General features: G+C 35.9%; 1 protein-coding gene across 1 annotated transcript in view; it reads right to left on the bottom strand.

The window, feature by feature from the left end:
- Positions 1–275: 275 nt before the first annotated feature.
- Positions 276–13,875, bottom strand: part of epha4l (eph receptor A4, like) — a 100,267-nt gene continuing 86,667 nt past the window's right edge. Inside the window, exons 12-17 of the mRNA XM_056473947.1 lie at positions 12,091–12,152; positions 8,692–8,901; positions 8,196–8,345; positions 4,275–4,468; positions 2,636–2,797; positions 276–2,529 (exon numbers count right to left, since the gene is read on the bottom strand). Coding sequence (XP_056329922.1) covers positions 2,415–2,529; positions 2,636–2,797; positions 4,275–4,468; positions 8,196–8,345; positions 8,692–8,901; positions 12,091–12,152 — 893 coding nt within the window. The 3' untranslated portion in view covers positions 276–2,414. The remainder of the gene's footprint in view (positions 2,530–2,635; positions 2,798–4,274; positions 4,469–8,195; positions 8,346–8,691; positions 8,902–12,090; positions 12,153–13,875) is intronic.

The following is a 13,875-nucleotide window of genomic DNA, read 5'->3' as shown; positions in this document are numbered from 1 at the left end:
CAAATAATAATAACTATCTTATGTACATACAAAAGCCTAGATTATGTACAGTGAAAAAAGGTTTTAAAAATATAATGATTCGATTCATTCAGCAGTTCCAAACTCTTTATCAAATTACACAGATTTAATTATGTATACACTACCTGACAAGGAGAAGCAACAAATAATAACTTGACTTCTAGTTGATCATTTGGTGTCAGAAGTGGCTTATATGAAAGACAAAGGCCTCTAGACTATGCTTATTTTACCACAATAAAATCTGATCATGCCTTGAGTTTTAATTATTTAATTAGGACAGTAAGGTCTGACTTTGCTTAGACAAAAGTCTTGTCACTTAACAGAAATAATGTCCAGTATAGAATATAAAGTCATGCTGCAGTGGAAACAGAATGAATATTGGTATGACTCCCATGATCTTGGAGGACTGCATCCATACATCTCTGCAATGACTCGAATCACTTATTAATAAAGTCATCTGAAAATAAGAATGCTAATGTTCTAGCCTTTGCGTCACTTATAGCCAGGAGATGGATTTTATTAGACTGGAAGTCTTCTAAACCTCCTCCCACTGTATTATGGTTAGAAGATTTGATGTCTTTTCTATATATTGAAAAAATTAGGTTTACAATAAGAGGTTCCACTGAAAAAATCTATAACAACTGGGATCCTCTAATTAATTTAGTCAAGAATACAACACAACTCTTCGCTGATTTATATTTTTTGTTTATTTATTTATTTTTTAAGAAAGATCTCTGCCCTTTTTATTAATCTGTGATTGTGTTATTTATATTTTATGTATATTTATTTCATTGCTTTGACAACTCATGTAGGTGCTAATGTTGTTGTGTGCAGGTTATTTTTTTCTTTTTAATTCTCCTTGGGGGTGGGATGGGGGACTGAGGGTTTTCAATTGTTCTTGTTTACCCTTAGTTATTGTTAAAAAAATGTAAATTATTGATATTGTTGATATTGAGACTCCACAAAAATAAATAAATAAATAATAATAAAGTCATCTGAAATGGCAAAGAAAGCGTTCTTGCAGGACTCCCAGAGTTCATCAAGATATTTTGGATTCATCTTCAATGCCTCCTCCATTTCACCCCAGACACACTCAATAATGTTTATGTCTGGTGACTGGGCTGGCCAATCCTGGAGCACATTGACCTTTTTTGCTTTCAGGAACTTTGATGTGGAGGCTGAAGTATGAGGAGCGCTGAAGAATTTGCCCTCTCCTGTGGTTTGTAATGTAATGGGCAGCACAAATGTCTTGATATCTCAGGCTGTTGATGTTGCCATCCCCTCTGCAGATCTCTCACACGCCCCCATACTGAATATAACCCCAAACCATGATTTTTCCTTCACCAAACTTGACTGATTTCTATGAGAATCTTGGGTCCAGTAGATCTTCTGCTGTATTTGTGATGATTGAGATGCAGAATGATTCATTGGAAAATCCTACCTTCTGCCACTTTTCCAAATGATTTACTAGAAGTCAAGTTATTATTTGTTGCTCTTACAACTGAGATCGAAGACAAAACGTTTGTAAGGTAGTGTAGATGATTTCCTGTCATAGAATCAATGGTATTCAAAAAGTACATTTTGACATGGAGGTGCTGTAAATGAAATCAAACTGAGGGAATAAAAACAAGACAGAAAGAAACAAGGAAGAGCCGTCAGATTAAGTCATTTACTTTGCTACTTCAAAAATGCAAAGACTGAATACACAGAACATGAGTAACTTAAGACTAAATCTTATCTGGATCTATCTCCTCACTCCCTTTATTTCATTACTTCTCTTTTTCTCCCCAACAAATAAAGCAATATGATTTTCCATTCAGCACTGCCTCTGAAAGCTCCATCTGGCCTTCATAAAACAAACACACCGAAAGGTCTTTTAGTTTAGTTTGCGAAGGCTGAAAATCTCCCGAGGCAAAAGATCTGTTTGAATTTAACGTTCAGATCTGATCCACGGGGAGCAATTCCTTCCTGCTGATGACAAGCGGCCATCCTGGGGAAAAAAATCCTGAGGAGAAAAGCATTGTGGTTCATTTTTACCCTTGCTTTTTAAACGTTTGACCTTTTTTCTACTTACAGAAGGAAGGACACTTCCCAAACGTTCTCCCATCGAAAAAACACTGCCTCGCCGCTTGGGTCAGAAACATCTCATCCCATCCTATTAAGCCATTTTAATTGTCGGCAAAGGCCAGCGTCAAAATCCTCAGACACCCAGAGAAGTAGAAAAACTCCTCATAAAAGCACAAAGCGCTCCAGAAAAGTGCAGTTTAGCTCATTCATTATGATCTCCATACCTTTCATATTCCATTAAAGTGCAAGAGTGATGTGAAATACTCCGTCCCTCTTGTAATTCATGTCGACCAACATGATGCATTGTTTTTTTTACTCCTCGTCACAGATCAGACAGGAACTTTAGTGTCTTGCCTGTGATGCATTCCAGATAACAAATCCTCCACGCTGCTCAGGATCTTCCTCTGATGTGCGCTGCATGAGATTCCCATTTTGACCAGATCTCTGTAAAAGAGCGGCATAGGGTTTTTTTGGGGTCATTTCGAAGCACGTCAAGGGCGTGTGTTTACAGGTAGGTGTGTAATGTGCTGTTGTGTAATGTGATACTCACTCGTGATTCATGGGTATTACGCTCTCTATGCTGCTGTAGCCTGCGGTGTGGAAGTTTTCTCTGTATTGCTCTAGTCCAATGAGTTTCAGCCATTCGTCCACAGAAGCCAAAGAGGGGGCGGAGCCTTCTGAAGGGGTGTGGTTAATTGTTGAGGGGTGTGGCCTAAGGGCAACATGAAAAAGTACTTGAATAGAGTGAAAAACTTGCTAAAACATTTGAAGTCAGAATTATTAGCCCTCCTGAATTATTAGCCGCCCTGTATATTTTTTTCCCCAATTTCTGTTTGACGGAAATAAGGTTTTTTCAACCCATTTCTAACAAATAAATAATTTCTAATAACTAAATTCTTTAATTTCTGCCATGATGACAGCACATAATATTTGACTAGATATTTTTCAAGACACTAGTATTCAGCTTAAAGTGACATTTTAAAGGCTTAACAAGGTTAATTAGGCAAGTTAGGGTAATTAGGCAAATCACTGAATAACGATGGTTTGTTCTGTAGACAATTCAAAAAAATTGCTTAAGGGGGCTAATAATTTTGACCTTAAAATGTTTTTTAAAAAATTAAAAACTGCTTTTATTCTAGCCGAAATAAAACAAATAAAACTTTCTCCAGAAGAAAAAATATCATAGGAAATACTGTGAAAAATTCTTTGCTCTGTTAAACATCATTTGGGAAATATTTATATTTTCACTCACACACACATGAACGTCTGTTAGAGATTATAAACATCTAAATATGATTTCTGAAACAACAGCAAAATCTACTAAATTTAATGGAGGAACTAGATAAAATTATGTTTTGTGCATTTGTGCTAATTCAAAACCATAATTGAGATTCATTTCGGAACATAAACCTCCATAAGTTTCAGTGAAAAAGTCATTTCTGCTCACAGAGTTTGTTTTCATGCATCTTTTTAATAGAGTAAAAATAGTAACATTATGAAACCTTGTTGTAGCTTCAAATAATCGTATTCAAATATATTGAAACCGTAGTATATGCTTTATAAAATATAAATACAAAAATGAATTCAGTAAAAAAACAGCATTGTGTAACCTTTAGGAGTACAGATTACACCAAATAAAAGTAGCTTCCTTTTTAAAAATGATCCTCTCTTGTTATCATTAGAAATAATCATATGCAAATATATTCAAAGGCAATTTTGATTTGATTTAATTGTGATTTAATTTGATTTAATTGTGATACAAAGCTGAATTCTGGTCTTTCAGAAATCCATAAAATATTAATTTGATGCTAAAAAACAATTAGAAACTGCTTAATATTTTTGTGAAACCATAATACATAAATATTAACATTTCAAAAGAACATTTGAATATATTTTGAATAATGTATTTCAGCTAATTTTAACCCATTTAATGCAGAATTTGCATAATGCACAAAAACTAATTGAGGAAAAATGTAAAAAGCGACATTCTGTAACCTTTAGGGGTATAGATTACACCTATTAAAAGTGGCTTCCTTACTAAAAATATCCTCTGAAGAATTAAAAAACCCCCACAACCAACTGCTAATTAAAGGAACAAAATAGCTATTAAATTAACATCTACAAACGTAAAACACAATTTAAGCCAAAATCTCCTCTAAACCTCCCCGTCTGTTAGTGTGGATGCGCACCTGCTGGCGTCTCCTGTCGTCCTCTTGAGCGTGGCAGGATTGCGTATGAGTTTGTCCAGCATGTTGACAATCTGGCTGAATTTGGGCCTGTCGGCGCGGTCCCGCATCCAGCACTCCAGCATGAGCTGATGCAAAGCCAGCGGACACTCCATGGGCGGTGGCAACCGGTAGCCTTCCTCTATTGCCTTGATCACCTAGGAAACAGGGGAGGAAATAAATGAGGGATCTTTCTGAATTACTGCATTCAGTTCGTTTGGCAGAGCACACAATACCACAATAAAGCAAAGTATTAATACCCTGCATGCATTTTTTAAATAGCGTCCCATGAGAATGCTGAAACTGTAGACATGTCAAGCATACACATTTTTTCGTGTCGTTTCAGCACATGCATTTAATCCTGAGACCTCCCAAACACAAACTGCATGCCACCTCTTTAATATTTCACACTTGCACTTACAAATGTGCATAGTCTACAGTAGCGAACATTTGAAGTGACTAAAAATTGTCTAAAACTATTGAACAACACACAATTTTTTGATCCACTTCAAATGTTGACTACTATACACTGCTATATTTACAGTTTACGTCCGCTTCTGCAGCAAAGAATTATTTAATTATGATTGTGTGTCTTAATTATTATTATTTTTACATATTTTTGCACTAGTTTTGGCATTCACTGTGGACAGCAAGAAATCATTTTATTGTACAGGAAAACATATTTCCTCTTTGAGCACATGTCAATAAACACTTTGAATCTGAGAGGGGTCTGAATGCAGACTCGGTGCAGTTGCAATCTGAGCTGCATGCAATGCTTTTTCATGCGCATACCTAACCCCAACCCTCACAGTGACATCACTAGCTCCATTGAGTGTATTGTGTCTGACATTGCATCTCTGAGATATGCAGTCTCAGCTTGCAAATCCAAGTCTGCATTTAGATACTATTGTTGAATCCTGTTGTTTGAATTAGGTTTTATAGATTTACTTACAAATAGTGACCAGTGGGAAACCAAATAATCAGAACTGCATTGCAATTGCAATTAGTTTTCAACTGAGAATCTGTTTGGTTATGTCATTGGCCCATGAACATTTCCTGCTTGTTGTCATACTGTTTTATAACTGTAACAAGATACAATTCGATCATATCATAATGTTAAAACAGCTGTCACTGTATAATTGATCAATATATGGACCCTTTTGGATTCTTTGAAGCTATGGAAATTAAAAGTGTATAACAGGAAATATCTTAGGACCATCCCAGTAGGCACACAATGTCATATGGCCAAAATTCAATATCTGTTATGTTGAATTCCAACAACGGCATCAAATGCTGTTGATATTTAGTTGTTTTTAAGTTGCGTTGGTAAGTTATACTCCTCACAATCACTGCACTATTTAACATTTGCACATTTAAAGTTTGCACATATTCATTGCACTACATTGCACTGATTCACTTATTTGAACTGTACATACCCACTGCACATGAACATTTGTAATTATGTTTATCTATCTGCCACTCCTGATTATTAATAGCAGCCTGTACATATATTCATTTATTGTAAATCTGTTCATAGCTAATACAACCTGTATATAATGTTCATAGTACATCCATCTGTAAATATTACCATAGTTTTTCTGTAACTGCACTTTATAACTTATACCTGTATCCTGCACTTGCTGCTATTGCACTGCTGGTTAGACCGAAACTGCATTTCGTTGCCTTGTACATGTACATGTGTAATGACAATAAAGTTAAATCTAATCTTATCTAATCTAATCTAATCTAAGTGACCAAAATCCAACGTCAAGCTAACATATCAAACCAACGTCATATTGACGTCAAATACTGACATTTATTCGGCAGGTAAGGCAACCAAAATCCGTCAGATAGACGTCATAGTGGTAACGTCCATACAATGTCTAGCTGTTACATCATTAGATGTTGGTATTGGGTTCTTTTTAAGGCTACAATGGAAAGTGACAGTGTCTGTCCGACATTGGAAACTGATGTCAGTCTGACATTGAGTTCTGATGTCTACCCGATTTTCATTTCCACCCAAAATGCAATGTCCCATGACGTTTGGAGCAATGTCAATCTTACGTCATGTTGACGTCCTTTTCCTGCTGCGATTCGTTACATACCACAAAATGGACTTTACATCTGATGGGATTGTGAAATTGCTATATTTTAATCAGAGCAATTTATTTTATTTCAGGTAATAGATCCATTTTTTTATAAACAGTATAAGAAATTATTCTGCCTTAGTTTTTAAAAAATCTCCATCCACATAAAAATGCAAAAACTGTCAAGAGAATGGCGAATCAACAGGAAATGACAAAAAAGCCTTAGAATAATGCCTTGTTGGCCAATCAGAAAGGAGAAAATGGAGCACACGCTAATGTCATGATTCCAACTTCTCATGAAGTTTTGATTTCAGTCACCTGATTCTGAGTTTTCTTGTGGACAAAAGGCCAAACAGTGTAGAGAGAAATGTTTGAAAATGTTCATGTGGACTAGGCCTTAGAGCTTTCAGAAATAATCATAATTGGTTACCAGAAATGATCATAATTGACCCTTCGCTAAGGGACACTCGAAAACCGCCACATACCAATCGTGGCTTAGCAACCTTAGCTGCGTGCAGGATGTCTGTCAAGCTTTCGAGCGAGGGAAACAAGCCAAAGCGCTGTGCATATGGATTGTGCAAATTTGACACCCGGGATCCTAAAAGTTTGGACGGGGTGGTGGAATTTTTTTCCCTTTTCAAAACCTAAAACCCAAAGGGAGAACTGCCAGTGTTGATTAAGCTCTGTGAGGGGTGCTAAAAAAGCTGTGTTAAGTTTTGTTTTTAATATTCCTGACACATTCAGTGATAGACCGACGGCAATAACCCACACACTTCTTACCCTAAACAGATCTAAACTGTGTTTACTACAAAAATACAAAGCAGGTTATGTCTCCCAGCTGTCTTTTTCTTTTTCGCTCGATATTATGAGCACTGCTCCGTTTAAGCCCTCGCCATAGTAGTCATACTAATAGCAGTCATATTTCCATCTGTTTCAAGCTACGAATATCTGAAATTACATATCAACAGAACAAAACCCAGATGTGATCACAAACTGAGCACTTGCGATCAATATACTTCACCCGCAGCTGTTTTTCAGTCATTTATATCCCTCATGTCCAAGTTAGAGTTACAGTTCACTGATGTTTTTGTTCGTTGTTTAGAGATTTAGTCATTAGACCGGGTTAGAGTCTGCTTCTATATTTGGTGTCTGATTAATATTTGCTGATAGGGAAAATCTATTTGTTCACTTCTGCTAGTTATACTTTGATTTTCATTTCAATTTATTTATTTTTTCCACTTAACTGCAAATTAGAATAGAAACTGGATGAAATACACACAAACATACTGGCTGTTCTTTCTATGAATAAATTATGTAGAAGCACTGTCCATGTGTGTTTTCTTGTCGGTTACTAACGCTCTATTTCAATAGTCTATCAGGCTTTTTGGCTAAAAATAGAGAAATCCCGGTTTAATTTGTTATTATTAGATTATTTTAAGATTTCAAAGCTAAGCTGTTCAATGGTCAGCGTATAAGGCTGCTAGGCTCAGCTAGCTTAAATTTTGATTGAACTATTCTCTAATCGGTTGCCTATTATGTGGTGAATATCCCCCTGTAATGTATACTGCAGTTCTTTTTTGTCTGCCTTTCTCGGATATCTCACCTGTTTGCCAAAAATGACTAAATATATCAGTGGTAATGTCTGCCACCGGCGCATACACATTGTAATAGACGTGCCATGCACGAAAGCTTGACATGTGTAGCAACAGTAACCAAGGAGGGCGGGGCTTAGTGAAGGGTCAATTGTGACTGGTGGGATTCAAAGTGTTTATTGAAGTTGTAGTAGAGTTTCACTTACGTCCTGGTTGCTCATGTCCCAGTATGGTCTTTCACCATATGACATCACTTCCCACATGACGATGCCATAACTCCACACATCACTAGCTGAGGTGAACTTCCTGTATGTGATGGCTTCTGGAGCCGTCCAGCGAATTGGAATCTTCCCTCCCTGTGATTGAGCACAATTAAATCAGTTCTATGAGGGGAAAATGAATATATAATAAGTTCTATAAGGAATAACTGATGATAGGTTTAAAAGCAATAAAAACAGTAATCAATGAGTATTAAAAGCCGGAGAAAATCGATTTAAAATGGACTTCAACACAGAAATACAGAGGGACAGCCCAATGTGAATTGGTAGAACAACTGATATCATTCAATTGTAAAGTGGTAAAAACCTGTCTGGAACTACATTAGCTCTGCGTTCATCTAAAAATGTTCAACAGCCGATCAAATTCAAGCATTTAATGTACGATTATAAATGAATAAATGCAAACACATAGACACACTCTTACCCTGGTGGTATACGCTCCTTCTGGTTCATCTTCAAGCACTCTGGACATGCCAAAATCAGAGACTTTGCACACCAGGTTGCTGTTCACCAGTATGTTTCGTGCTGCCAGATCCCTGTGGACGTAACTCATGTCGGAGAGATATTTCATACCGGAGGCGATTCCTCTCAGGATGCCCACCAGCTGAATGACGGTGAAGCGACCATCGTTCTTCTGAAAGAGAAAAGAAACAGACCTGAATACGGACACCTTAAAAAGAATTAAAGTTGTTTTTGAGAGTAGTAATGTGTGATATTTATTGTAGATGATATGAAAACTGACTTCACGAATTGTCACAATTATAATAAAACTAACAATCAAACAAAACACATTCATTGCCTATAAGAATGCATCCAGGATGAGCCAATAAAAAAGCAATACATCTTACTGAATATAAATAAATATATTTTGAGCATCATCACCACTAACGACTGTTCAGAAAAACACACAAAACAAAAAAACTAATTAAAATACATGTTAAAGGGCACATAGTTTACCTATTTTTTATGATTTTGTATTAATAATATGGTTCTTCTGAGTGTGCCAGTTTAGGTTCAGTTTAAAACACAATTCAGATTGTTTTATTATAATGTATTAAAAAGTGTCATGTTGGGGGCGTGTCCACAGCTCGCTGATTTATGGGTGTGTTGCTTCACATGTAAATTAGATTCGGCTTCCCGCCAACGTAACAAGGGGGCGGGCCCATGAGCTCACCCGCTCTGCGTTTGCAACAGAGTCTGACAGGCAGACGGAGAAGGAGAGAGAGGATCACCATTCAGTCGTACATGTACGACTCGGACACAGACCAAGCAGAGAGTACAAAATCATTTGTGTCTTTGTACAGTTTTACAGCCAACTGTGTGCTAGTTTCAAGTGCCGAGCTTGTACACCGAGACTAATAACCACGCACACTGAATTAACTGACTGAGGCACCGGATGCGCCGCTCGAAGCCGCAACACGGCACACCAGACACTCTCTGTGGCGCGGCAGAAACATGAAGTGTCCCGAATCGTCGCGCCACGCATTTTTGAATTCTAAACATAGGTTTCTGCAGCGGTCCGCAGCGCCCAGCGGTCGACTTGAGTGTACCCTGATAGAAACCTATGTTTAGAATTATAAAACGCATGCTAGTTAAGATCACAGGGAGCTTTTAGGATCGCGAGAAATGCAAACGGCTGAAGTATAAGGTAGACTCAATGAGAAGTACACATGTTTGCAAACCTACCTAAAGATACAACCAATAATTCCGATTAGAGCGATAATGTGGAGAATATTGCTCTTGTGTTGAGCCCAATGAGCCTTGCATCTAAAAATAGAGCAAGGGTGTTTCTTTAGTGATATTGCTTCGACTCACGCTGAAAATGGCGGACGTGAATCAACAAACTGAGGATATGATGATGCGCCTGTCAATCAATATTGGTGGGCGGGGGGACCGCACTCCTATGTCAGGTAGCAGTCGATTTGAAAACAGCTCCAATTGGTCCACCGTTTTTTATGTTGTTAAATTGAAAAAAAAAAAGCACTGGGTGTGCTTATATCACCCCAATATGACGGTCTATACACCATACATGCACATATGTCTGTCCAAACAGCTTGAAAACCATAGGTTTTTACCATAGGTGCCCTTGAAGACTGCGAATGCATTCATCGCCTATTAGAACACATCCAAAATGAGCCAATAAAAAAAACAATAAATGTCCCTGAATATATTTTACAATATTTTCATCGTCATAACCACACATGACTCTTAGAAAGCAGTCTAATATGCTGATTTGATACTCAAAATAACCGTAGTTTTTTATTCATGTTGAAAACAGTTTTGCTGCTTGATTTTTTTTGTGAAAAACCTTTTCTCTGGATCATTAATGTTTCAAAATTATTTAAATAACATACCATAAAATTAAATAATATAATATATATATATATATTTATATATATATAATATAAACTTTACTATAATCTTTACTATAAATTAAATTAATTTAATTTATTATTGAGGAATAAAAGTAATGTTTCTTTAACCTTGCTTAATTTTATACACTTTGAATGCAGTATATCACAGTTTCAGCAAAAACATTAATTAGTAAAACTTTACAAAACCCATTAAAAAAAAAAAATCAAAACCATGTAAAACAAACAAAAAAATAGCAGATGCTTTTATTGTCTGTTAGAGTGCATCCAGAAAGAGTCAATAAAATATTTTTACAATTTACACACGACTCTTAAAAATCATTCTAATATGCTTATGTGATTCTCAAAACAAAAGTAGTTTTTTTACTAATGTTAAAAACAGTTGTGCTGCTTATTTTTGTGAAAAACCTTTTCTCTGCATTATTATGTTTATATGTTTCAGATTGATTTAAAATAACACTTGAAGATGTCTTTACTGTAACTTTTTGAATCAATTTAATTTATTCTTGATGAATAAAAGCAATGTTTTTTTTTAAATCTTACTTCATGTCATTTGTTTTTGAATGGCGGTGTATCAGTTTTCCCAATAACCATTTAAGAAACAAACAAATCAACAGCATGTTTTAAAATTGCTAACACATTCACTGCCTATAAGAATGCAACCAGAATGAAGGAAAAATTCAAATTATGAAAGCAATAAATGTCCCTGAATATATTTTACAATATCTACAGCATCTTGACCACACGTGACTCTTAGAAATAATTCTAGCATGCTGATTTGATTCTCAAAAAACATTTCAGATTTTTTACATTAATGTTAAAAACAGTCGTGCTGCTTCCTTTTTTGTGAAAAACATTTTTTCAGGATTCTTATTCGATGAATAAAAGTTTATTTCATTAACAGTTTTTTAAATAGAAATCTAATGTTACATTTTAAGATGTCTTTACTGTCACTGTTTAAATGTATTAAATTTATTATTGGCAAATAAAATTAATGCTTTTTTTTACCCTGCTTTACACATTTCTTAAGGTAGTGTTTCACAGTTTTAGCAAAAAATAATTAGTAAAAATTGTGAAGATTTCCAGTAGTGAAAATATTAGGAAATTTCTCTTGAACAGCAAATTGTAATATTTGAAAGTCACTAAAAATCTAAATTATATATATAGAGAGAGAGAGAGAGAGAGAGAGAGAGAGAGAGAGAGAGAGAGGGAGGGAGGGAGGGAGGGAGGGAGGGAGGGAGGGATGGATGGATGGATGGATGGATGGATGGATGGATGGATGGATGGATGGATGGATGGATGGATGGATGGATGGATGGATGGATGGATGGATGGATGGATGGATGGATGGATGGATGGATGGATGGATGGATGGATGGATGGATGGATGGATGGATGGATGGATGGATGGATGGATAGACTGGTAATAACAAAATGACATAAAATCTTACTCTGAGAAACATGTCCAGTGAGCCGTTCTCCATGTATTCAGTGATGATCATAACTGGTTTGCCTGCAAACACAAAGAAAGACCAAAAGAAATCAATTTATATCAACCCTTTGCAACAAATCTAACCAGAACAAATATAATTTTAATGCACGTTTCACATTGTTTTTCACCTCTTATTGTTTTATTTTGCATCTATACAGCACTTTGGTCCACCAAAGCTGTTTTGAAAGTGCACTATAAATTTAATAAACTTAAACTTGAACTATTGTCTCATTTAGATAAAATATTAAATTATTCGCCCTCATGTGAATGTTTGTTTCTTTTTCAAATATTTCCTAAATGATGTTTAACAGATTCAGGACTTTTTCACAGTATTTCCTATAATATTTTTTCTTCTGGAGAAAGTCATATTTGTTTTATTTTGGCTAGAATAAAAGCAGTTCAAATTTTTTTACAATTCATGTTAAAGTCAGTATTATCAGCCCTCTTATATTTGTTTTCAATTGTCTACAAAACAAACCATCGTTATACAGTAACTCGCCTAATTACCCTAACTTGCCTAATTAAGTTTGGCCTTTAAGTGTCGCTTTAAGCTGAATACTAGTGTCTTGATAAAGTATTTAGTAATATATTATATCCTGTCATCTTGGCAAGGATTAAAGAAATCAGTTATTAAAAATAAGTTATTAAAACTATTTCGTGTAGAAATGGGTTGAAAAAATCTCGCCGTTAAACAGAAACTGGGGAAAAATATACAGGGTGGCTAACAATTCAGGAGGGATAATAATTCAGGAGGGATAATAATGCTGAAAAATGTTCAATCTGACAGTATTTACATGTTAGAGACTGCACTGGGCACATGTGACACCGTATCTTCTCACAAAAGTCGACCAACATTGTAAACATTGGGCTCAGAACATGAATAATACAATTTATTCAAAGAGAAATCACCCAGGATGATTGACACCCAGCCAATGCTCTTGTCCTATAGAGGAAGTGCGGTAAATAAAGCTGGACCAGACGTATTGTCGGCCATCTTTGTTGGACTGGCCTTTATGCTGACCTTGAGGCGAGTTTGACTGACAGCTCCTCCAGAGGGCCTGAGGAGCACAGCTGACCTTTGACACCGCCCCCTTCGCAGTCAGAGTTTCCCAGCCCCGCCCCCTTCCCACCCACCCTATTAGAATGCAAATGAGGTGTTCGTTGACTTCTGGCTGTTTAGTTGAGCCAACATGTGTGTTTACATTTGACGGTGAACTCTATGTGACAATGGCCTCTATCAAAACAAAGTCAGAATTATTAGCCATTAATAACTGATTTCTTTTATCTTTGCCATGTTGACAGTACATAATATTTTACTAGATATATTTAAGGTACTAGTATTCAGCTTAAAGTGACATTTAAAGGCTTAATTAGGTTAATTAGGCAAGTTAGGGTAATTAGACAAGTCATTGTATAACGATAGTTTGTTCTGTATCCAATCGGGCTAATAATATTGACCTTAAAATGGTATTAAAAAAATTAAAACTGCTTTTATTTTAGCCAAAATAAAACAGATAAGACTTTCTCCAGAAGAAAAAATATTATAGGAAATACTGTGAGAATTTCCTTGCTTTAATAAAAAGCTTGCATATGAACGAAGATAATAACTGTATCGAAATGCTGTTGAATCATTGATGAGAGATGGTGAGAGGCCCGGCTATCCCACACCACCCCTATTTACATATTTAGATTCACTTCATACTCATTTACATTATGCAAATGAGGCATTCAACTCCATTAGCTC

The sequence above is a fragment of the Danio aesculapii genome, chromosome 15, assembly GCF_903798145.1.
Source record: "Danio aesculapii chromosome 15, fDanAes4.1, whole genome shotgun sequence".
NCBI classification, from domain to species: Eukaryota; Metazoa; Chordata; class Actinopteri; order Cypriniformes; family Danionidae; genus Danio; species Danio aesculapii.
This window is presented reverse-complemented; position numbering and strand designations above follow the sequence as displayed.